The 26,926-nt window shown below is 41.4% G+C and overlaps 1 protein-coding gene across 1 annotated transcript in view; it reads right to left on the reverse strand.

Annotated features, from left to right (window-relative positions):
• Positions 1-7,449: 7,449 nt before the first annotated feature.
• Positions 7,450-26,926, reverse strand: part of SYT6 (synaptotagmin 6) — a 790,087-nt gene continuing 770,610 nt past the window's right edge. The window contains exons 5-7 of the mRNA XM_069761777.1: positions 23,220-23,391; positions 22,755-22,905; positions 7,450-9,540 (exon numbers count right to left, since the gene is read on the reverse strand). Coding sequence (XP_069617878.1) covers positions 9,469-9,540; positions 22,755-22,905; positions 23,220-23,391 — 395 coding nt within the window. The 3' untranslated portion in view covers positions 7,450-9,468. The remainder of the gene's footprint in view (positions 9,541-22,754; positions 22,906-23,219; positions 23,392-26,926) is intronic.

Raw genomic sequence — 26,926 nt, forward strand, 5'->3', positions numbered from 1 at the left:
ATTCTCATAATATTGCAATCATCATGGTATATAGCACTGTGTACTTACAATTGCTCATTTTGCCTTTCTACCCAGCTAACTCTTTTCTATTTTTCTGCTCTTTGTAGAAACAGGAAGTTTCTTGTCCCTGCATTTATCATCCCCCTCTTCGGCTCCTAACCCAGCGCTTCCCTCCCCCTGCCCCCTCCCCCACCTCAGACTTTTGCAGTGACTCATCACTCATACAGGGAAAATTGATCTCCTGTTTCTACATAGGGTTTAGAAGTATTCAGCTAGTTAGTTTTTAACCTAAAGGAAAACAGAAGAATTAGCTGTGTAGAAGGGTGAAGTGAACAACTGGAAGTACACAGTGATATCTAAAAAGACGATTGAAATACCCGTATATTTCCAACCATAAGACGCACTTTTTTTCCTCCAAATTTGGGAGGAAAGTGTGGGTGCGTCTTATGGTACGGATGTAGCATGTGGGGAGGGGGGCAGCAGTGAGTGGGATCGCACTGTTATGCCACTTCAGGATGTCCCCGCTGCCCAGAATCACCGCTGGGGAAACCATGTGGTCCCGATGATTAAGTGCAGTGAATATTCATTAGCAGCTTCCCGCCCACCTATCAGCTGAAAGCCGGGAGCAGCAAATGAATACTGCACTTAAGCAGGGACACACATGGCTTCTCCAGCGCTGATTCGTGCAGCAGCTGGGGAGGTCTGTGTGTCCGGGGCAGGAGGAGGCAGCAGCAGTAGGGGCCAGAGGAGAGAGGAGATCGCTGCATACCTGCCTGCCATGCCTGGGCTGGACGTCAAGTGCTGTGCACAAACAGGACCTGTTTGATGTCAGGAGTGGGCGGGCTGGAGCATCAAATGGCATCTCAGAGCCCTCCCTCTTCTTGACATCATCACAGGTCCTTCAGGCTCTCCACAAGAATCTGCAGCTTCCTCATAACCTGTGCTGTGGAAAGGAAACGAGGGAAGGCTCTGTGTGCAGTCATGGGTTGCTTTTACCTCACCACAGTGTGGCTGGCTGCCACATTTAAGAGGTTAGTCTTTACAAAACACAATAAAGCACTCTGCCACTCCTTTGGTGAACTACAACTCCCAGCATGTCATAGGATCAGCAGGACATGCTGGGAGTTATAGTTCTCCCATGGGATTTTAAAGCAGCACTCCAGTGTTATTTTGCAGTGCTGTAGTGGTGCTTTCAATATAAGCCCTGTGCCCCCATTCTTATACTCACCCTCCAGCATCTTCATATAGTACTGTACAGACACCACACTGGTCCCGCAGCTTCCAACATAATAACATACTATTATATATAATGACACCACATATAATAGTATGTTATTTATGTTATTAAATATTTTACCACATTTTTTTGCTTCAAATATTTTTTTTCCCTATTTTCCACCTCTAAAACCTGGGTGCGCCTTATAGTCCGGTGCGTCTTATAGTCCGAAAAATATGGTATATTAAGAAGATAACATTTTTAATGGGGGTGCTTCTTTAAACAGAACAGAAAACTACCACAAAAAGTGCTCCTCACTTTGGATGATTGACCAAGCTAAGCCTAATTCCGTCTGTGGTGGCACTAGCTTTCTCTAAGATTTTCTTAATCATCATCTAGATGGTTTACTCTCCAAACAAAATTAAATAGTCCTAACACGATAGCCCCACTAAGCACCCAATGATCAACCTACAGCTACAACAATTTATGCATTATAGCTGTAGCAAATTTCTATTATAAGACAAATTATTTAGCGTTTATACACAGCATGATCATTAAGTCCCCTTAATTCAAAAAGGTATGCCTTTTCTGGGCCCAACATGAGGGGGATGCTACCTATAGGCCTCTTCAGGAAGACTCCCAATACAAGTGGGTGGTACTAGCTGTTATTGTGATGCTAACACCGCTAATCAGCAGCTGTATTAAGCAAGCTGGAGATAAAACACATTGTTGTGAAGGCACTATGCTCCAGTCACTCTTTCTGACAGCTTGTGGATGCTGTCAGTACTGTGTATGTTCTGCTTTCAGCTTTGTGATAAATATATGGTCATGTTGCCATCCTCAGCACAAGTGTCGCTCACTATTTTTGATCTCAGTGACCAATTATGGAAGTTGAGAAACTACAATGTCAAGTACTGTACACTTAGGCTATGTGCACACGTTGCGGATTTACTGCGGATCTGCAGCGTTTTTTTCTGCGCAGTATCGCTGCAAATCCACAAAGTGATTTACAGTACAATGTAAATCAATAGGAAAAAAAATGTTGTGCTAATGGTGCGGAAAATTCCACAAAGAAAATGCAGCAAGTTGAAAGAAGGAGCATGTCATTTCTTTTGTGCGGATCTGCAGCGTTTCTGCACCCATTCCATTATAGAAATCCGCATGGGTAGAAAAATGCATGAAATCCGCACTGAATCCGCAGTAAATCCGCAGGAAAAATGCACAAAATCTGCAAGAAAAATGCATCAAATCTGCACCTGCGTTTTCTGCCAGGAGATGCAGATTTTTTGCTGAAAATTCTGCTCCCAAATCTGCAACGTGTGCACATAGCCTTAGGGTTTGCAGATGTTCAGTAATTGGCAGTGCTTTGGACACAGCACATGTCCGCTGCACCCAAAGCGCTGCTGTATATTGAATTCAGGTGTTCATTGAACTGTGCGGAATCACTGCGTCCAATACATTGTATGGGTGAAATTAACCTTGCGGAGACTCGCGGTCTGGAAAGACACGCCGCATGTCCATCTCCGTGGTTGAGCCACGGGCGTCTGGCTGTATAGTCAGCATGGGATTTCTTGAAATCCCAACCGCTATGCTGTAACATCTGGATGCTGTGGGTTGGACGCTGCGCAAGTACGCAGTGTCCAACCCGCAGGGTTTACTGACCGTCCGTGTGCACCCACCCTTACTCTTATTTAAGTATTTAAGTATGTAAGATGACTCTGTTTTTAAAGCTCTTTTTGTAATCTGGCATGGATTTTAAATATACAGTATTGATGATCTACCTCTTCTGACAAGCCTACAACCTACAGTAACCCCTGAACCACTATCAGCTCTACCCTCACCTACTTTGCCCTCACTCATCCCTTGTAGATTGTGAGCCAGCCCAGGCAGGGTTCTATCTCCTCCTTTTGTTCAAGATTATTGTATTTGTTTTTGTTATGTATATCCCCTTTCACGTGTATTGTATAGCACCATGGAATAAATGGTGCTATAATAATAAATAATGATAATAATAATTAGGCTGAAATCAAAATAAGCAGCACAAATGTCTTATACAGGGCATGAAATAATTTCTTATCTGCATATACTAGGACACAGTTTTCTTCTCAAACTTATGCCGGAGTGGAAGAATACAGTACTAACCAGTAAAAGGTTTTTTGTATGGCATTCTGAGTATTTGGGCATAGTACCACTCTGGATTTGGAATATTTCCTTCAGCCTGATAATAAAAAAGATTGGCATCATGGGAAGATAAAGTTTCAGTAGCCTGAAATGACCATATCTTTTCTATGTGTATCATATTTGTGATTTAACACAGCAACATTGCCTAATAAAGGAAAGTGACAGTTTGTTTACCTTCACATCAACGAAAAAAATGGCTTTTCATAAAGTGCCTTCAGCAAAAACACTTTGCAAAAGGTAAGAAGTGCATGAAATGAAGTAGCCTGAAATCAACTGACCTTGTTAAAGTCTAGATAAAAATAAATAATAAGAAAAACAATTAAACGGGTCGTCTGGTCTTTTGCTAAAAGTTAGCAGACACTGTATAACTGCAAACCATGGATTCTACACAGGATGCGGACATTGTTAGGATCCTCTGGTGTCAGTGGAGACCTGGCGGTCACGTGATCGCAGAATGCGATATGAATACATCAGCCACATTTCGATTACAGATGTGTAGGCTCGATCATAGAGGCATACATGGAAATCATGCAGCCCTTACAAAGTAATTTTCCATCTTTTAAAGCTCATAGATTCCTCTTTCATTGGACCTATTAAATATGCCAACAAAAGAGCCCCCAAGCACAATATGATACCCCCACATTGAAGTCATCCACAGTACCCTGCACATATACAGTAGGATGACTGTATTATACCCCCTTCAACCACCCAAGCAAACTATTGTGACCCCCAATACAGTATGATGCCCCAGCTGGGACCCCCACACAGCTTTACATATAAGATAATGGGCCTCTATACAGTATAATGGCACCCATAACACACCATACAGAATAACGGCCCCTACACAATCCTCCACACTGTACAGGGTGGGCCATTTATATGGATACACCTTGGTGGGCCATGTATATGGATACACCTAAATAAAATGGGAATGGTTGATGGTGATATCAACTTCCTGTTTGTGGCACATTAGTATATGGGAGGGGGAAAACTTTTCAAGATGGGTGGTGACCATGGCGGCCATTTTGAAGTTGGCCATTTTTGAATGCAACTTTATAAATGGCCCACCCAGGTGTATCCATATAAATGGCCCACCCTGTATAATGGCTCCCACTAGCCCTGCAAACAGTATAATGGTCACCATACAGCCCTTCAAACAGCACAATGGCTCCCACATCGCCATCCATACAGTACTACGGACCGTAAGCAAACCTTCACACTGTATAATTACTCGCATACAATATAATGTCTGCCCCATAGCCACACAAACAGTATAATGGCTGGCCAACATAACCCTGCAAACAGTATAATAGCCCCGCCCCCTACAAAGCCCTAGACCTGCAAACAGTGTAATGGCCCACCACATAGTTCTGAAAACAGTATAATTTCCTCCAACATAGTCTCACAAACAGTATAATGGCTCTCCACATAGTCCTGTAAACAGTATAATGGCCCCGATATAGTCTCACAAACAGTATAATAGCTCTCACATAGTCATTCAAACAGAATAATGGCCCCCACATAGTCCTTCAAACAGTATAATAGCCCCCGCAAAGCCCTCCAAACATTATAATGGCCCCCCACATAGTCCTCTAAACAGTGTATTGGCACCTGCATAGCCCTCCTAATAGTATAATGGCCATCACATAGTCCTCTAAACAGTATAATGGCCTCCAGATAGCCCTCCAAACAGTATAGTGGCCTTGCAAGGGCCTCCAAACCTTATAATAGCCCCACATAGTCTTCTAAACCGTATAACGGCACCTGCATAGCCCTCCAAACAATATAATAGTTCCCACATAGCCATCCTAACAGTATAGTGGCCCCGCAAAGCCCTCCAAACAGTATAATGACCCCCACATAGCCCTAAAAATATAATAATGGCCCCCACATAGCCATCCAAAGCACTATAGTGGCTGGCACATAGCCCTACAAATAGTATAATAGCCCCCACTTGGCCATCTGTAAAGTATAATGGGCTCCACATAGCCCTCCATAGAGTATAAATGGTCAAACATAGCCCTCCACAATGTTCTCATTGATTTTTTTTTTAAAAACTAACCTCTGCTTGTTCCACTGCTGTTTTGGTCTCTGCAGTGTGTGTTCTAAAGCTCTTCACTGTTCAGTAGAATGCATGCCGATACAGTTGAAAGTGTGATGAAAGAAAGGGAGATCCTGGTGCCAGACGTACAGGCCCCATAGCTGCAACGTGATTTGCTGCCATTGGTAGTAAACCACTGCTCACTCCATTCAGTTGCATTGAGCAAGACCGAACATGTCTAGTCCGAATGTGTCTGAAAGTATGCATATTGCTGTCACATGACTAACTGCTCTTGCTGCCAACGCTAGAGAATCCTGACAGCATACGAAGCACAAGACTGTAGAATTTTGACAAAAGAATGGATCTTTTTTAGGATTTCTTGACTTCCCTGCTTCTTGAATGGAAGATATTATGGTAATGCACCACCAGACATTCACTGTTTTATGTGGGTGACATGTTTAGAGCTCTTATATTGCAAGTACTTGCAAAAACATTCAACTTTGTAATTTATATTTTATTAAAATACTCTCCATTCTTAAGAAGAGAAAACATTTTAATGCTCAGTCTATTTTACCTGACATCTCTGCAAACTATTAGAGGTGGCTGGATTTATAGACAAGGGGTGGACAGCTCAGAGCTTGCAAGCGCTGCTTTAAATCAGGTTGGATAGCTGTATCTGGCCAGCTTTAAAGTCCCTGTGCTATTCCAATTCAACAAAGGTCAATGAGCGCTCACAGGTCTGAATAACGTTTTAGCTTTGCCAATGTTCCAAACCGTTAATCATCATGAGCGCACCGTTAAGCAAGCGGGAAGCTAGAGGGCTGGGTAGCGTTGTGCTCCTGAATACAAACATTGCATCTTACACAAAAAATATTCATCAGGGTGTGCTTCCTTGTAAAGGTAGGTGCACAAGGTCAGTAAACGCTGCGGGTTGAATGCTGCCTACTTCCGCAGCGTCCAGATATTACAGCATAGTGGATGGGATTTCAAGAAATCCCATGCCCACTATGCGTCCAGAGATGCCGGCGCTCATCTGCGGAGATGGACATACGACACATCTTTTCAGACCGCGGCATGTTAATTTATCTTGCGAAGATGCGAGTTGATGCAACATAAATTTCACCTGTACAATGTGTTGGACATGGTGATTCCGCACAGTTCAGTGAACACATGCGGATTCACCTGCTTTCAATATACGGCCGTGCTTTGAACGCAGCGGACATGTGCTGCGTCCAAAGCACTGCCGATTCCTGAACATGGACACGTGCCCTCACAGTTTTGCTGAAAAAATTGTGCATCTGTCCCATTTTGTTTTAATGATGGTTGCCTGCAACACAACACCATTAAAAAGAATGGAACTTTCAGTTGAAGAAATTTGTGCAGTAGAATTGGGGCATATGATTATACTGTTATGAATCCCAGTAAAATATTTGATAAAGTATTACCAATAAAGCTCTAGCTTTGTATATTGTTGTTATTAGGTAGATCCACATTTTTGCTTTCTGTAACATCAGACATAGAAGCAAGCAACCCAAAATCTACACAGTAAGGCAATTTAATTCTGGTTACTTATGTATGTAAGATAAAAAAAAGGGTTTTTTTTTATAACAACAAAAGGGACACGTACCATAACTATTCCTCTTGTAGTTGCTTGTCAGGTACTAAACATTTTACCAAGGATGAGAAGGGGGTAAAGTAGTCCTAGGATCAAATGGTCCCATTCTCAAAATGGAGGGCACTAGAACGTTCTTCTACACTGAGATAGATGGTTTATGAACCAGTTCAGATAGTAAACCATATAATGATTATTTTATGTAATGTCTTCTTCTTTTGTATTTATTCTAAAATAGTTATTTACACCTACTGTAAGACTGTTTTTTATATCAGCAGACTTTGAAAAATCTGTCCACAGGAAAATGGGTAAGAGTTATCCATCCCAAGACTCAAAGTTGGTCATCGCATGCCACTTATCTCTTAATAAAGGAAAATAAAGACACAACTGTAATATCCCTGTAGGTCTAAAGTGGTTTATTGATTAACAGTTCATATTATGCAAAATTCTTGGTGATGAATGATGGAGGAGGTTAGAGATGATCATCTAGGATAGAAAAGTGTGTCTATAATTTAATTTTATTTACTATGATCCAAACCTTCAAATTCCTTCTTTTTAACAAAAAAAGGTCTACCTATCCACAGTCACCCCGCATGAGAAATAACAGCATAGAGATTTAGACAGTTCTTATTGGACTCAATAATAAGGCTATTCCTTTCACCCTTATATCCCTTCTATGTGATTTATTCAAAATAATGAAAAAAAAAGTTTAATAATAAGAAAAAATCAGAACAGAATGCTGTCTATTTAATATAAAAAAGAAAGAATGCTATCATTTAAGTGGATGTTTTCTCTTGTACAGCAGAAAGTGGGGATTCCGGGTACTAGGAACTAGTGATGAGCGAACATGCTTGGATGAGATGTTATCCGACCATGCTGGGGTGCTGAGTTTCTTTGGTGTGCTCGAAAAATTTGTTCGAGTCCCCACTACTGCATGTCTCGTGGCTGTTAACCACAAAAAATACAGGGATTGCATAACAAACAGGCAATCTCTACATGTGTTGTGGCTGTCGAACAGCCGTGAGACATGCAGTCGCGGGGACTCAAACACATTTTTCGAGCACGCCAAAGACGCTCGGTTAGCACCCGAGAATGCTCGGATAACACCCCATCCATGCATGTTTGCTCATCACTACTAGGAACTTTTCTGCCACAACTTTGTTAATTTAGTGTATGCGATATTTGTCTGTTCCAATTCTGAACCTGCTAAATTTCACCTTTGCATTTTGACTCTGGTCTTACATAGCACTAGGTAAGCATTTAGCATTCACTTATGTGGAATTGCACAAGATATCTTTTAATAAAGTTTTTTTATGGCATTTTAGTTTGTTCAAAAACAGATCAACCACATATCTTTTATTTTTATTATCAGCATTAATGGTAGAAAACTCGTTGGTAATGTGGAGTGAAATATCATTTCGGATTTGCTAGATATAAGCTTGAACAAAAGGCAGTGATTTGCTTTTGTGGTATATTCAATGAGCATTAGCAGACCATAATAAAGACAAAGACATGTCAAATTTCAACGAAGAAGTGGATAGACCATATATCAGTGTGAACAATGGTATAAGCCAAAGAAGCTGATTCACAAAACATTCACTAGCAAAAGGGTCACAGATGACATGCAGCATGTTGCGTAAACACTGAGCATTGCCTTTTTGTCATTGCTGCCTGTATTGACTTTTCCTGAGAGCAGTGCAGGGATCCTTGCTATATAAAAGATCTCCTTTGTAGTAAGAGGATTGCACCCGAATGCATTCCTGAAATTTCAATGAGCTGGGTGTAAAAATATCAACTCCCATAAAAAGTTAAAAGTTAATTCAATATAGCACTGGAAATTGCCTGTGAGGGTCATAGCAAGCATAAACAAAGCTCAAGATGTAAAAGCATTTCTTTTGTCATATTACACAAAATCATCAAAGACAACACAGGTTGATGATTATGTTCTCACATATAAAGGACATACAAGATCATTAGAATAGAATATAAATCGCAATTATTTAAATCCTTAATCTTCCATACCTGTGGAACCCTGGCCTATAGTCAAGGTGTCAGTACTAATGCCATGAAGGAATCTTCCAGGTTCTAGGCAATGAAGAACACTTCAATTTACATTCATTGTCCACATAACAACAAATATCCACACAGTAAAATGAGTCTTCTCCAGTCTGTTATCAAATCTTTCCATTTTTGTTGTCCATTTTTATCATGAAAACATCAAAATATAACATTTCAGGAGACTACAGACCAAGACGAAACCAAATCACGTGAACATTTTCCTGCACTCTTCTTGAACGTCAAGTAAAGACCATTTGACCTGTTGGTTTTATGACTTGCTGTGAGGTGAGAGATCTTCTGCAGGATTCTCAAACAAGTCTGGAAGTTGGTACAAATTCAGGCAATGAGCATGATTTCTTTTCATGGAGTAGGTGGAGGTTTTGGAGAAGGGCATGAACCCTGACTGTCAAAACTAGCTGCTCGGCCTTGCCACTATGAAGAGAAAAAGGATATGTTAGTAACAAGAATATGTTAAAATGTGATTTTTGTTTCCTAGCATACCGATGATTGGAAAAAAAATATTTGGTTGAGGCAGGATGGTTGAGGCAGGAATATGAGGCCTAATTCTCTACACCTTGGCTTGTACTTGCTGTGCTGTCCATTTTGAAGTCATTTAGCTTTTGACTTTTTTAGAGCGTGAAATACAAAAAAAATAATCACATGTTTAATTAAATACTTAAGTAGGTTTTATAAATCACCTTGTTCCACAGGCCGTTACAATTACTGGAATACCAAACTGCATGCATGTTTGTTTTTTTAGTTTTTTTTATTTACTGTATTTAATAAAATCTGTTTTGTGAAATAAAATAGGTTTGTTTTATTTACATGATTTTAATAGTCACTGTATGTTTAATAAAATCAGACTCAAAATATTAGATAGTGTAAGGTGATATAAAAGTCTTAGGAACAAAGCTAAAGTTTAAACTATAAAAGTTATAATGAACAAGAATTCAATGACAGGGAAGTCTAATTATTAATTAAACAGGTGTTCAGCAGACAGTTGACTATAAACTTGAGTTACTTAACAGAGAAAACCCCTTCTCATTTTATACTGCCAGAAATGGCACCGCATGGAAGAGAAATGTCACAAAACCTAAGAAAGAAAATAATTTCTTTACACAAAAAAAGATAAAGGCTGCAAGAAGATCAGCACAGCTTTACTTATCAGTCAGAGTACTCTAGTAAAACTGTTACAAAAATTTACCAAAGATTGAACTGCAACGGTCTCACAGAGTTGTTCAGTCCAACCACAGAAGTCAGCACCTAAACAGGAGCATCTTCTGATGAGAGGGGTTGAAGAAAATTGACATGCAAGTTCACTACAGTTAGCTACAGAAGTAGAAAGCCAAAACAGGGTGAGTGTTTCCTGTATCACAATATGGTGCACACAGCAGAGGAATGACATGCATGGGTGTTGTCCAAAACAGAAGATTCTCCTAATGCCCATGTACAAAAATGCTCGTCTACAATTTGCAAAGACCCATGCTGAGAAACATGAAGACTATTAAGGGTATGTGCACACATATTCTGGAGGATTGCGGATTTTTCCACAGCGGATTTATCTCAGTTTCTACTGCGGATTCCACTGCGGTTTTACACCTGCAGTTTTCTATTGGAGCAGGTGTAAAACCGCAGCGGAATCCGCACAAAGAATTGACATGCTGCGGAAAATAAACCCTCCCATCCTGTATGCATGGCTCATCACCCCCCTCCCATCCTGTATACAAGGCTCATCTTCCCGCTCCCATCCTGTATGCGTGGCTCTATACTATATAACGACCCCACATGATGCTCAATACTGTAAAATGGCCCCACATGATGCTGCGTACAGTATAATGGCCACACAGTGCTCTATACTGTATAATGGCCACACAGTGCTCCATACTGTATAATGGCCCCCCATGATGCTCAATACTGTATAATGGCCACACAGTGCTCAATACTGTATAATGGCCACACAGTGCTCTATACTGTATAATGGCCACACAGTGCTTCATACTGTATAATGGCCACACATGATGCTCAATACTGTATAATGTCTACACATGATGCACCATACTGTATAATGACCACACATGATGCTCAATACTGTATAATGTCCACACATGATGCTCCATACTGTATAATGGCCACACAGTGCACCATATTGTATAATGACCACACAGTGCTCTATACTGTATAATGGCCACACAGTGCTCCATACTGTATAATGGCCACACATGATGCTCAATACTGTATAATGTCCACACATGATGCACCATACTGTATAATGACCACACATGATGCTCCATACTGTATAATGGCCACACAGTGCTCTATACTGTATAATGGCCACACAGTAAACAAGACTGTGTAATGACCACACAGTGCTCCATACTGTATAATGACCACACAGTGCTCTATACTGTATCATGGCCACACATGATGCTCAATACTGTATAATGGCCACACAGTGCTCTATACTGTATAATGGCCACACAGTGCTCTATACTGTATAATGGCCACACATGATGCTCAATACTGTATAATGGCCACACATGATGCTCCATACTGTATAATGGCCCTACATGATGCTCAATACTGTATAATGGCCACACATGATGCTCCATACTGTATAATGGCCACATATGATGCTCTATACTGTATAATGGCTACACATGATGCTCCATACTGTATAATGGTCACACATGATGCTCCATACTGTATAATGCCCCCTTCCATCTTGTCTGCATGGCTCATCTCCCCCCTCCCATCCTGTATGCATGGCTCATCTCCCCCTCCCATCCTGTATGCATGGCTTATCTCCCCCCTCCCATCCTGTATGCATGGCTCATCTCCCCCCTCCCATCCTGTATGTGTGGCTCTTCTCCCCCTCCCCCCATCCTGTATGCATGGCTAATCTCACCCCCCTCCTATCCTGTATGCATGGCTCATCTCCCCCCTCCCATCCTGTATGCATGGCTCATCTCCCCTCCCCTCCCATCCTGTATGCGTGGCTCTGCCCTCCTCCTCCCATCTTTGAATGCGTGCCTCTGCTCCCACTCCTCCCATCCTTGTATGCCTGGCTCTGCTCCCCTCTCCTCCCATCTTTGTATGCGTGGCTCTGCTCCCCCTCCTCCCATCTTTGTATGCGTGGCTCTGCTAACCCTCCTCCCATCCTTGTATGCGTGGCTCCATCACCCTCTCCTCCCATCCTTGTATGTGTAGCTCCGTTCCCCTCTCCCATCCCCTCCTCCCATCCCCTCCTCCCATCCTTGTATGCATGGCTCATTTCCCCCACCTCCTCCCATCCTTGTATGCGTGGCTCAGTCCCCCCTCCTCCCATCCTTGTATGCGTGGCTCCGTTCCCCCCCTCCTCCCATACTTGTATACGTGGCTCCGTTCCCCCCTCCTCCCATCCTTGTATGCGTGGCTCCGTCCCCCCCCTCCTCCCATCCTTGTATTCGTAGCTCCGTTCCCCCCTCCTCCTATCCTTGTATGTGTGGCTCCTTCTCATCCCCCGCCCATCATACTCACCCTCCTCACAGCGCGCTGAACAGACTCTTCCTCCTGCACCTCTGTCCCGACTCCCAGCGCCGAAGCTTCTTCCTGTGTGAGCAGTCACATGGTACCACTCATTAAGGTCATGAAGATGCATCTATATTAATAACCTTAATGAGCGGTACCACGTGATCGCTGTGAGCACAGGACTTGCTGCCGGCGCTGAGACCTGGCACCGCTGAAGGAGGGTGAGTATATTGTCTTCAAGGAGGTGGGGAGGTGGTGGGTGGTGAGGGTGGAAGGGGGGTGGGCGGGCAGATCCAAGTCTTAAAAAGAAAAAAAAAAAAACAGCCAAAAAAACCTTGCTCAGGTGCTGCCTCCTGCATCCTGGCGCCCTAGGCACGTGCCCTCATGTGCCTAGTGGCAAATACGGCCCTGACTGTGACAATCAGAAAATTATTCCTAATGTTAACACCTTCCAGACATGATCATTTTTCATTTTTTTTTGTCTTTTCCTCTCCTTCTTCCGAGAGCTATAACTATCCAAATATGTGAGATCTTGGGGGTTTTTTAAGTAAACTTCTGTAAGAACTTTTAAGTGACAGCATTCATTTTACCGCATACTGTACTGGAAAATGGGAAATATGTTTCAAATGTGGTGAAACAAAAAAAAAATCAATTCTGACATTGTATTTTGGGAATTGTTTTTAAGGCATACATTGTGTATTAAAAATGACCCCCTTCTTTTTAACATATCTAATATATAATTGCCTAGAATACTACTTCCTGCAATTTGTGCCAACTTCCTGTCCGGAGCTAATGTCCGGAGCTAATGTCCGGAGCTAATGTCCGGAGATAAGTGACGTCAACAGTGTCCAGTGTCTGATTGGTTGCCACCTGCTGCGAGCGACCAATCAGAAACGTGCCGTACTGTGACACACTCCGCCCGCCATTTTGGTGTGATTTTTGAATTTTTACCTCACAGCAAGTTTCTACTGCGTGGAGGCGGGCCCAGTGACGTTGCTCTTCAAGCTCCTGCCGAATTTCGTCAAAAAAATGATAATACCATTTACCAAAACTATATATATTTAGTTGTGAAGTGGTTCAGTGACATTTTCACACCAATTTTGAACTTTTGTTTGGTGTTTTCTCCATATACTGCCTATTATTCACTGACTGTTATACTGAGAGACTGCCGTTTATTAACCTCTTCTTTGCCACATTGGATATATTGCTCTATTATTTGCCACATAAGGACATTGTCCATTATTGCCCAGCAATTTCTTAAATAACAAGAATTGTCAAGAGCTGGTAAGTGCAGCCATTTTTTGTTCTTTCTTACTATTATTTATTAATTGTATTATTCTTACATTTGAATAAATAAAGTATATATGGATTCTAGACTCCCGATTCTTTAGAATCGGGCTGCCATCTAGTTTATTAATAAATTTAATAAGCGCATACAAAGTAGAATTTCAGTGTTCACAGATGATTCCAAGCCCTGCAAAGTAATCAACACAGATGAGGATAATTTAATATTACAGAGAGATTTAGGTAATCATATTACAGAGAGATTTAGGTAATCATGAGGCTTGGTCCAAGAAATGGAAATTGAAGTTTAATTTAGATAAATATACGGCCATGCACTTGGGCCAAGGTAACAGCATGTACAGTTATGTACTAAATAGGTTAAACTAATATAATAGGCTATGCACGCATGGTAGACAGCACACTCAGTCTACACTATTGACCAGTGCCAGACAGCTGCTGGTACAGAAAATAAAATCATAGGATGCATTCAAAAATCCATAGATGCTCATGTCAACAATAAGATATGTATATTTTTTAAACAAAGGTTTGTTAAATGAAGAATCTATAGCTTTTTAACAAACTTTCCATAAGAATCCCTGTTTTGGAATCAAGCAAGGTTGCTCTATGGAATGTGAAAAAGCAATGAATGCTTAGAAAGGGAATCGGTCAGTAGAATCAACCATCCTGAAACAGCTATATGGGCATGCAATTTAAGGAAAGTTGAATAAATTGATACCTTTATGTGCAATCTGATATGTTATTCCAGGGAAATCCACGTTTGTCTTGCCATGTAAATGAGCTCTTAAGATCTTTGGGCTGGATACAGATCTCCAGGAGGATCTGCCTTTGGAGCTTATTTTAAATGAAGGGGGAATTATCAGTGTGAGAGAGGTAGATTAGGAGATCAGACAGTCCTTAATTACCTGTCTCACACTGGTAATGCCCACTGTCATTTAGCATAAGCTCTGGAGGCAGCCTCCCAGTGTTTGCCCCATAGATCTTATTACACAGTACATCCCACCACACAGCATGATGCCCCCTATGCCCCATCCACTGCAGACTGTGAGCCCTCACGGGCAGGGTCCTCCCTCCTTCTGTACCTTTCTGCTCATGTTTAATGTATTTGTCTATATTTGCCCCCTTTTCACATGTAAAGCGCCATGGACTAAATGGCGCAATAAAAATGTATAATAATAATAATATATTCCCCCCCACACAATATAATGCCCCCATAGTACAATCACTGACACACAGTATAATCCCCTCACAGTACATTCCCTCATACACAGCACCATGTCCCCACAATATAACCACACACAGCATGATGTTCCCACAGCACATACATTCACACATAGCAAGATACCCTCCACATTACGTTCCTGAAACATAGCAGTAGATGCCCCAGAGTACAATCACCAACACACAGTATGATTCCCCAGTCCATCGCACACAACAGCAAAGTGGCACGCCCCACTATGCATTCCCTCATGCACATAATGATGTCACTCCTCAGTTCACTTCCCCTACTCTCAATATTATACAATCAGTCACCTATGCACAGTATAATTGCCCCACAGTCTCCCCACGCAGTATGATGCCCTCACTGTCAAGCCATTACACACTGTGATGCCTCCCACATGACATTCCTCTGTTCCAGTACAATGCCCACACAGCACATACCCTCCACATAGTATGATGTCTCACAGTACATTATCCTATGTATAGTATGATGCTCCCACAATCCCTTCATGCACAGAATGATGCCTCCCCAGTCTCCTGTCACACAGTATGATGCCCCCACAGATCCACACACATAGTATGATGAACCCACAGTACATTTTCACACACACAGTATGATTCCCCCACAGTCACTACTCACACAATATGATGCTGTCACAATTCCGCCATTCACTGTGTACTGGAGACAGTGAGTGACAACTCAGCTGCCCTATAGAATCAGGGTCGGTGGTGTGTGTGCCTTGTTTCCCAGTGCTCTATTACTGATCATTGTATGCCTGATTTTGGACTTTGCAATTTACCATCCATTTGCCTAGCCCTCTTGTTTTGATCTGCTACATTCCTGGAATTCTGATCTCGAACTGTGACCTGACTACACCTTTGTCTAACTACTCTACTACTCTTGGTATCTGATCCAGGACCTCTTGACTACCCTGTCTCATGGCTTGTCTGTGAGTAGTAACTCAGTGTCACATTTGTGACTCGGCGACACAGATGCCCTAACATTCCCCACACACACATTATGTTGTTTACTACAGTACATTCCCCACACACATTATGATCCTGCAAAATTACATCCCCCACAGTACATTCCCTTGACACGCACAGAAAGATGCCTTCACAGTACATTCTAACCATGCAGTATGATGCTCCTACAGTATAATCACCTATACACAGTATATTGCCCTCACAGCACCCTTTACAGAGTATGCTGCCCACACAGACCTCTACACAGTATGATGCTCCCACAGTGCCCAAAACACAGCATTATTATACTGTATACACACACATACACTTGCCTATCACATCCCTGCTCTTTTCTTCTGGGTTACAACTGGTCTAAGCACTGCCTCTTTCTTTTTTCCCATGAAGTCACTTAACATTCTAGAATGTCCTTGCGGGATTATCTGCTCTGTCTAAAATACTGAAACATGATGATCCTGGTGCACCATTATATTCGTCTATATCTGTTTCCATAAAACACAAATGCAGTTGAAGTCAGGATACATTCTTGCACTTATGGGCTAGCTCTACAAATTAGGATTTGTAATGGTTGGGAGGTATGCATTTGGTAATAATAAAAAGAAAAGATAGCCAATCCCTTTAAAGACAGTGTTAGAGGTGGCAGATGTACAGGAGTAATTCATGACTACAGAATGATAAATAGGTTACTGACCACAGAAAATTGCTACACAATTTTTTTTGTGCAGAGTTCAAACATTTTTTTTGACCAATTAAGTAAAAACACTGGACAAGTTTGAAATCACCATAATCATACAAATTGGCAGAATCATACTGCCAGGTAGCTTTTACCACACAATGATGAATGCCACAAAAACAAAACTCTGAAAAAATAGTGGAAATGCGTGTTTTTATTTGCAATTTCACCACATTTGGAATTTTTCTTCTGATTTCCAATATATCGCATAGTAAAATGAATGGTGCCATTCAAGACTAGAACTCAGTTTTAAAAATTTAAAAATGCCACTGATAAGTTATGCCAGGGTTAAATACTTGTCAACCTGTTTAGAATACAAGGAAAAGTCAATACACAATTACACTAAGACATTTATCTAAAACACTCAAAAGTTCATGCATGACATGGAAAATAAATAAATTAATTTATCAGGAAACGTCAAGGGATTGGAAATCAATAAATAGCTGTAGGTATCTGGTTAAAGTCAGAGAAACATTGACATCAATATGCCATCAATGTTTTTGTATTTTTCATTTGTTTTCTTATAGCAAATTTGTAATTGATTGTAGTAAGTGTAGCCTAATAAATATAATAAATCATAAGATCACGGGTGGTTTTCTCCACTAAGGCATGATTGCCATAATTGCAGTGATTGAGTACTGTATACAATCGTTTACATTAAGTTACATTAAGAAATTAAAGTATTTTTACCTAAAAGACTACACTCTATTACATTTCACAGCTATGTCAGTATGAAATACCATCTAGGAGGAGACACAGATACATACTATACAGCAGGGGTCCCCAACTCCAGTCCCCGAAGGGCCGCCAACAGTGCAGGTTTTCAGGATTTCTTTAGTATTGCATCGGTGGTAATGTGATCATCTGCACAGTTGATGATTCCAACGCCTGTGCAATACTAAGGAAATCCTGAAAACCTGCACTGTTGGCGGCCCTCGAGGCCTGGAGTTGGGGACCACTGCTACACAGTTATATAAAAAGTTTGGGCACCCCTATTAATCTTAAACTGAATGTTTTATAAAAAATGTTTTTTTTGCAACAGCTATTTCAGTTTCATATATCAAATAACTGTTGGACACAGTAATGTTTCTGCCTTGAAATGAGGTTTATTGTACTAACAGAAAATGTGCAATCTGCATTCAAACTAAATTTGACAGGTGCATAAGTATGGGCACCCCACCAGAAAAGTGACATTAATATTTAGTAGATCCTCCTTTTGCAAAAATAACAGCCTCTAGTCGCTTCCTGTAGCTTTTAATGAGTTCCTGGATCCTGGATGAAGGTATTTTTGACCATACCTCTTTAAAAAACAATTCCAGTTCAGTTAAGTTTGATGGTCGCCGAGCATGGACAGCCCTCTTCAAATGATCCCACAGATGTTCAATGATATTCAGGTCTGGGGACTGGGATGGCCATTCCAGAACAGTGTAATTGTTCCTCTGCATGAATGCCTGAGTAGATTTGGAGCAGTGTTTTGGATCATTGTCTTGCTGAAAGATCCATCCCCTGTGTAACTTCAACTTTGTCACTGATTCATGAACATTATTGTCAAGAATCTGCTGATACTGAGAGGAATCCATGCGTCCCTCAACTTTAACAATATTCCCGATGCCGGCATTGGCCACACAGCCCCAAAGCATGATGGAACCTCCACCAAATTTTACTGTGGGTAGCAAGTGTTTTTCTTGGAATGCTGTGTTTTTTGGCTGTTAAGCATAACGCCTTTTGTATGACCAAACAACTCAATCTTGGTTTCATCAGTCCACAGGACCGTCTTCCAAAAACAAATTGGCTTCTCCAAATGTGCTTTTGCATACCTCAGCCGACCCTGTTTGTGGTGTGCTTGCAGAAACGGCTTCTTTCGCATCAATCTCCCGTACAGCTTCTCCTTGTGCAAAGTGTGTTGTATAGTTGACCGATGCACAGTGACACCATCTGCATCATGTTGATGCTGCAGCTCTCTGGAGGTGGTCTGAGGCTTGTCCTTGACTGATCTCACCATTCTTCTTCTCTGCCTTTCTGATGTTTTTCTTGGTGTCACGCCGTAAGCAGCGTTAAAGGGGCAGGATGGCGTACTGGGACCCGCACTTGTCCCTACCACTTTAATGGGGCCCTGGCTTTCCCTTATTTTGGGGGTACCTATGATGGTTAGGAGGCCCGAGCCACCAGCGTATCCCTGTCTCCTGTGCAGGCCCTATCAGTGGCCCCCTCTCCCCCCAAAGGAGGTGGACTGCACCAGTGTAATAATACAACAAATAACAGGGTACACAGACAAGGTAACTAAAAGTCTCAAACTCACCAAATGCGCACACAACCACAGAGGAAACACAGAGAAGGGAAGAGAAGGAATAAACTAGGAAGGAAAACAGGTTAAACATGCAACCAAAACCGCAGACACCAATCTCTGTAAATAAACCTCCAACACCAACATTACGCTCCTTCAACCTCCAAGCCAGGCAGTAGAAATGATCACTGACAATAGCTGAAGTCAGGACTGGGTCTATATAGAGGATCAGATTACAAAATCCACTTCAGCTGAGAGAGACCTAGCTGTCAGCAACTCAGCAATAAGGTTAACTCCTGCACTGCTGGCACAAAGCAGCCAGATCAGAATATAGGTGAAGAGCTTCTGTTCACTGTGTGTGAACGAGGCCCAGAGCGCTGCGGTTCTCTGGAACCTCTCTGTCACGGTAGCCCCGTGACACTTGGCCTGCCACTTCTGGCCTTCACAAGAACTGTACCTGTGTTCTTCCATTTCCTTACTATGTTCCTCACAGTGGAAATTGACAGGTTAAATCTATAAGACAGCTTTTTGTATCCTTCCCCTGAACAACTATGTTGAATAATCTTTGTTTTCAGATCATTAGACAGTTGTTTTGAGGAGCCCATGATGCCACTCTTCAGAGGAGATTCAAACAGGAGAACAACTTGCAAGTGGCCACTTTAAGTAGCTTTTCTCATGATTGCATACACCTGGCTATGAAGTTCAAAGCTCAATGAGGTTAGAAAACCAAAAAAAGTGCTTTAGTAAGTCAGTAAAAAGTAGGTAGGAGTATTTAAAACAAGAAGATGATAAGGGTGCTCATATTTATGCACATGTCAAATTTTGTTTGAATACAGATTGCACATTTTCTGTTAGTACAATAAACCTCATTTCAAGGCAGAAACATTACTGTGTCCAACAGTTATTAGATATATGAAACTGAAATAGCTGTTGCAAAAAAAAACAATTTTTTATAAAACATTAAGCTTAAGATTAATAGGGGTGCCTAAACTTTTTCATATAACTGTATGTCAAAGATGTATTATCTCAAAAGGTATATACAACATACTAAGACTTCCTGTTGGTATTTTAATATCACTATATAACGATATCACCAATACATACAGTTGTGCTCAAAAGTTTACATACTCTGGTAGAATTTTTGCTTTCTTAGCCTTTTTTCAGAGAATATGAATGATAATGCCAACACTTTTTCTCCACTCAGGTTAGTGGTTGGGTGATGCCATTTATTGTCTAACTACTGGGTTTTCTTTTATTAAAACCTAATGGCAACCCAAAACATCCACATGACCCTGATCAAAAGTTCATATAACCCTGGTGATTTTGGCCTGATAACATGCACAGAAGTTGACACAAATGGGTTTGAATGGCTACTAAAGGTAACATCCTCACCTGTGACCTGTTTGCTTGTAATCAGTGTGTGTGCATAAAAGCTGAGTGAGTTTCTGGGATCCAGACAGACTCTTGCATCTTTCATCCAGCCACTGACATTTCTGGATTGTGAGTCGTGGGAAAAGCAAAATAATTGTCAAAGGATCTACGGGAAAAGGTACTTGAACTGTATAAAGCATAAAAGCGACACAAAAAGATATCCAAGGAATTGATAATGCCAGTCAGCAGCGTTCAAATAGTGATTAAGAAATGGAAAATAAGAGGCTCTGTAAAAACAAAACAACGGTCAGGTAGACCAAGAAAAATGTGGTCACAACTGGCAGGAAAATTGTTCGGGATGCAAAGAAAAACCCACAAATAACATCAGCTGAAATGCAGGACTCTCTGAAAACTAGTGGTGTGGCTTTTTCAAGATGCACAGTAAGGAGGCACTTGAAGAAAAATGGGCTGCATGCTCGAGTCGCCAGAATAAAGCCATTACTGCGCAAATGCCATAAAGAATCTCGCCTACAATATGCAAAACAGCAAAGAGACAAACCTCAAAACTTCTGGAACAAGGTAATTTGAAGGGATGAGACCAAAATTGAACTTTTTTGGCCATAACCATAAACGTTACATTTGGAGAGAGGTGAACAAGGCCTATGATGAAAGGATCACCATTCCTACTGTATAGCATGGAGGTGGATCACTGATGTTTTGGGGATGTGTGAGCTACAAAGGCACAGGAAACTTGGTCAAAGTTGAAGGAACGATGAATCCAGCATGTTAACAGCAAATACTGGAGGCAAATTTTCACTCATCAGCCTTGAAGCTGCACATGGGACGTAATTGAATGACAACGATCCAAAACACAAGACAAAGTCGACCTGTCATTGACTAAATCAGAACAAAGTGAAGGTTTTGAAGTGGCCAGCTCAGTCTCCTGACCTCAATATCATTGAGCCACTCTGGGCAGATCTCAAGTGTGCAGTTCATGCTAGACAGCCCAGGAGTTTACAGGAACTGGAAGCTTTTGGCCAAGAAGAGTGTGCAGCTTTACCATCTGAGAAAATAAAGAACCTCTTCCACAACTACCCAAAAGACTTCAAGCTGTCACTGATGTTAGAGGGGGCAATACAAGGTATTAAGAAATGGGGTATGTGAACTTTTGATCCGGGTCATTTGGATATTTTGGGTTGTCATTATGATTTAAAAAAATAAACCACAGTATTTTGAAAATAAATTACTTCACCCAACCACTAACCATGAGTGGAGAAACAGTTTTGGTGTTATCATTCACATTCTCCGAAAAAAGGCCAAGAAAGCAAAAATTCTGCCAGGGTATGTAAACTTTTGAGCACAACTGTACATCATAATTTAACATTTGTGCTAAATACATAAAATAAAAACCTGAAGATATTAGGATACTCTGAAGGTTACTAGCATTCCAAAGCTCCTGGCTACCAGAAGGAAATTAACTTTATTCCTCCCAGCAGCCTCTGACTTTCAGTCATAGAGTCGCAGCCGGCCCCACTTCAGTCACCGCTCAGTAGATTTGAACTACGTATATAACCATGCTGCAACATATTCACTGACAGACTACACAGCAGTGACATATTGATGCACTGTAGAGCCGACTGTCAGTCAGTGCTAACCGCCGCCAACTTGGTATTGACTGGTGACAGAAGTTGGGTCTTTATGACTGAAAGCTTGAGGAATGACGTTCATTTGCTGCCGGTAGCTAGGCTTTTAGTGGGGCAACCTCACGGCTTAAGAACGCTATAAATCTGTAGAACAACCCCAAATGGGTTTCCTTTAAAGTAGACAGAGTTACACTGGTGCTTCTTTTGTAAACTAGAATCAAAATGTAAAGCTATCAATCCTATACACATACAACATACACATCCTCTCTTAAACCCCTTAAGACACCGTACACTATATTACTTTTAATTTTGTTTCTTCCTCCTTACATTCTAATTCTGCCACTGTTTTGAGGTTCATAGGTTTACATCAGGGCTTGCATTTTGCAGGATGAGCTATAGTTGCTATTGGTACAAATTATGAGTATTTACAAATTTTGACCTCTTTTTATTTCATTTTTGGGGGAGGTGTGAATTGACTGAAACAAAAAAGACCCATCAGTACCAAATATATTTATTTTATTTTTTATATTCTTAAGATTTTTTGTATTATACGAGTCACATAGATTATATGACACATGAAGATTTAAAGTATGGAACAAACCTCTTTAAATGATTTCTTCATTTCTACCAGTGGATGCCAGTGTGTTATAGGCTTTCGTGGGTATGCTAACATTTCGTTCCAATGATCCCTTCCAAGGCCTTCTGTGCTATTACCAACTCGACACACTCCAATAATTTCATTATGGCCAACCCTAAATGAAAGTGGAAAATAAGCAAAGGAAAAATAGATATCAGACATTTGAAATATCGCATATGAAACAATTAACTGCTAAAGTTAAATAATATGTATTGCTTATTTAATTGTGTTTTTTTAACTAAATATACAGTATTACTAGATGTAATTCTTTATCTATTTTTAAACTTTTTATCTTTATCTGACTGAAATATACTATATGGACAAGAGTATTTGGACATGTACACATTGCACTTCAACATTCTAAATCCATGAGTATTAATAAGGAGACTTACTGTGCTACAGTAGTACAGTACTATTAATTCTGCTTACCTATCATAATCCATAACTGAGATAAGCAGGCTAACTTGGTCCATGCTCTCTGGTGGAATATCAAAGATAATGGCCTCATTATATGTTGGGTTTAAGGTATTCTTTTTTATAGTTGTTTTCTTCTTTTTGAGTCTACGTCCATCACAAAGTAGCGACACTTTCACATAAGGATCTGTAGAGAAACATGAAGATATTACTTTTCGAGTTTCCTTAAAACTATTTTCACAAGAAAACTGATCACAAACACATTATAATTTTAAAAATATCTAAATATTTACTTAATACAAGTATTAAAACAATTATTTACATCCTCTTTTAAACGTCAGATAATTAACAGTACAATATAATGAATTTAACTAATACATATATATTCCTTTCTGGTGTTATTGAGAGATTAGTGATCCAAATTTTTTTGTGATTAGCTTTGGGAAAATCCAACAATACAGCTGCTACTTTGCTAGATTACAGACACACAGGAAGACTTTAAAAGATAAAAAAAATATATATTCAACTGGCCCTTAATTCTTCCACCCTGCAGACCTGCTATGGTCAGCAAATTTGATCTCTTCAAAAGCATCTTTGGTGCCTCTTGTACTTACTAGGGGCCCATGATTTCATGATGTTGCCAGGAAATGCAGATCATGATATAGCACTTGAGGAGCTGAATATCTAATTTACCAAAAGCACCAAAGGTTAGGTACCAAGATTCTCCCGCTGCATGGGGTAGATCCCAAGCCTTGCCTGCATCTGTGGTCTCCCATTCAGCTTTGACCGCTGTGGGTGCTGCTAAGCATAGACGTCGGTCCCAGCGTCTTGCCCAGGCTCGTGCTATTCGTCTGGTTACTGCTGGCTCTTCAGCCAAGCCTATGGTAGCCACCGGTAGGCAGTGACGAGCGTTTACCCTGGAGACTAAGTCCAGAAATCACCCTACTGAGCATGCTCGTGCTGTGGCAACATCTCATTGGTGGTCGGTCATCAGCTGCTCTGGTGATGTGGCAGCTCTGAATTGGTCCATGGGCAAGGTTCTGTCCAATTGGACTTGAGCTTTACGTATAAAAGGCTCTCAGAGGCATGTGCCAGTGCACTAGTATCAACTTCTTTCCATGTGTGAATGAGACATTGCAACAGTGTGGTCTTTGTCAGCATGTGTTTAGGGTCAGCAGTAAGCCGTTAGAATTCAGGCACCTCCTGAGAGGATTTGGTTGCGTGCTGTTGCTGACTGTGTGACACTGTTTGCTACTTACCCCATTAGTGTGCTTCTATCCCTAGTGAGGTTAACAGGGATCATATCTAGCGGCATATCTATTTCATTACTGTGTGCGAGTGACACAGCTCTATAGCAGAGCATCTATTCTGTTTCTGTGTGCGAGTGACACAGCTCTATAGCAGAGCATCTATTCTGTTTCTGTGTGGGAGTGACAGCTTCATGTGCTGTTCACTGAGTGACTCAGTGCAAGTTAGCAATCGCTCGCTGTGTGTTTCGCCATTGTTCACATTAGCTGCAGCTTTATATCTCTGCACGGTGGGCCCCGAGTTGCGATTGCACTTCTTTAATTAAATTTATTTAGTGCAATCTGCCAACCCTAACACCAAAGATGTATTTGAAGAGAAAGTGACCACACACAGGATTGGACAGAATAAGATGATGAATACAGCAGGGCATAACAACCATGTACAACCTCAATTCCAAAAAAGTTGGAACATTGTAAATGCAAAGAAGACAAGAATGCAAAGATTTGGAAATCTCCTATAGCCATATTTTATTCACACCAGAAGATAAAACAAAGATCAAATGATGAACATTAGACATGCTACCGTTTCATTTCAAAAAAATAATTAAATTAGAACTAACATATCCCAGCCTAGTTCAAACTGAATTTGCTCTTGCTTAGTGTTACTCTATAAAATAATTTATGTCATGGACTCATGGATGATATAATAGTAGATCATGATAATGTTCGACTAATCAGTGGTCTGTACACTGCTATGACTACAGTAGATTTCTATTCCTGCTACATTTAGCCCAACTTGGGTCTCTCCCTAAGGTGGCTAGCATATATGTATCGCTTGCTCACCGAGCCCCACTCCATACAGCCAACCAATTCCAGCCCTGTGCTGATGAGGGCCTAAAGCCCGAAACACGTGTCCACAGGTAGGAATTGGTTGGCTGTGTAAATTTAGAAACTAATCCGCAGCATTGCACGCTTGGCGGTTCCAAGCGCTGTGGATTAGACAGGGGTGGAAAGAGATGATTTGCATAGCTCCGCCTACTGCAAAGGATTCTGGGAAAACCTGCTATTCTTTGTATTATGCTGCTTGCAAGTACTTTCCGTTTCAGGAAAGCATCCACTATTAGGGTTGAGCGAAACGGGTCGAACATTTTCAAAAGTCGCCGACTTTTGGCTAAGTCGGGGTTTCATGAAACCCGATCCGACCCCTGTGCGGGGTCGGCCATGCGGTACGCGACTTTCGCGCCAAAGTCGCGTTTCAATGACGCGAAAAGCGCCATTTCTCAGCCAATGAAGGTAAACGCAGAGTGTGGGCAGCGTGATGACATAGGTCCTGGTCCCCACCATCTTAGAGAAGGGCATTGCAGTGATTGGCTTGCTGTCTGCGACGTCACAGGGGCTATAAAGAGGCGTTCCCGCCGACCGCCATCTTACTGCTGCTGATCTGAGCTTAGGGAGAGGTTGCTGCCGCTTTGTCAGAAGCAGGGATAGCGTTAGGCAGGGTCCATTAACCACAAAACCGCTTGTGCTGCAGCGATTTGCACTGTCCAACACCACCCTCGGTGTGCAGGGACAGTGGAATTTTTTTTTTTTTTTTTTTTCCCCTCAGCGCTGTAGCTCATTGGGCTGCCCTAGAAGGCTCCCTGATAGCTGCATTGCTGTGTGTACGCCGCTGTGCAAACCAACTGCTTTTTTCAAAGCACAAATCCTCTTGTTCCTTCCTTTCTGCACAGCTATCTTTTTTGTTTGTCCACACTTTTTATTTCATTTGTGCATCAGTCCACTCCTTATTGCTGCCTGCCATACCTGGCTGAGATTACTGCAGGCAGGGAGATAGTAGCTGCCTGCCATACCTGGCTGAGATTACTGCAGGCAGGGAGATAGTAATTGTAGGACATTCCCTGTTTTTTTTTTTTTTTTTTTTTTGGTGGGAGATTAAGATTGGCAATTTGGCATTTCTGCTAGAGTGCCATCCCTGTGTGTGCCATCTCTCTCACATAGTGGGCCATAGAAAGCCTTTTCATTTTTCTGTATTTTTTTTTGTGGGGTGTATAAATTCTCCCTGATAAAAATACAGTGGGAGATTAATATTGGCCTTTGGGCTTGTGTGCCAGTCCTGAGTGTGCCATCTCTCTCACAAATAGTGGGCCATAGAAAGCCTATTTTATTTTTTTTTGGGTTTTATAAATTCTCCCTGAAAAAAAGGGAGATTAATATTGGCCTCTGGGCTTCTGTGCCAGTCCTGAGCGTGCCATCTGTGCCAGTCCTGAGCGTCCCATCTCTCTCACAAATAGTGGGCCATAGAAAGCCTATTTAATTTTTTTTTTGGTTTTATAAATTTTCCCTGAAAAAAGGGAGATTAATATTGGCCTCTGGGCTTGTGTGCCAGTTGTGAGCGTGCCATCTGTGCCAGTCCTGAGCGTGCCATCTCTCTCACAAATAGTGGGCCATAGAAAGCCTATTTAATTTTTTTTTTGG

This window comes from Ranitomeya imitator, chromosome 3 (assembly GCF_032444005.1).
Source record: "Ranitomeya imitator isolate aRanImi1 chromosome 3, aRanImi1.pri, whole genome shotgun sequence".
NCBI lineage: Eukaryota > Metazoa > Chordata > Amphibia > Anura > Dendrobatidae > Ranitomeya > Ranitomeya imitator.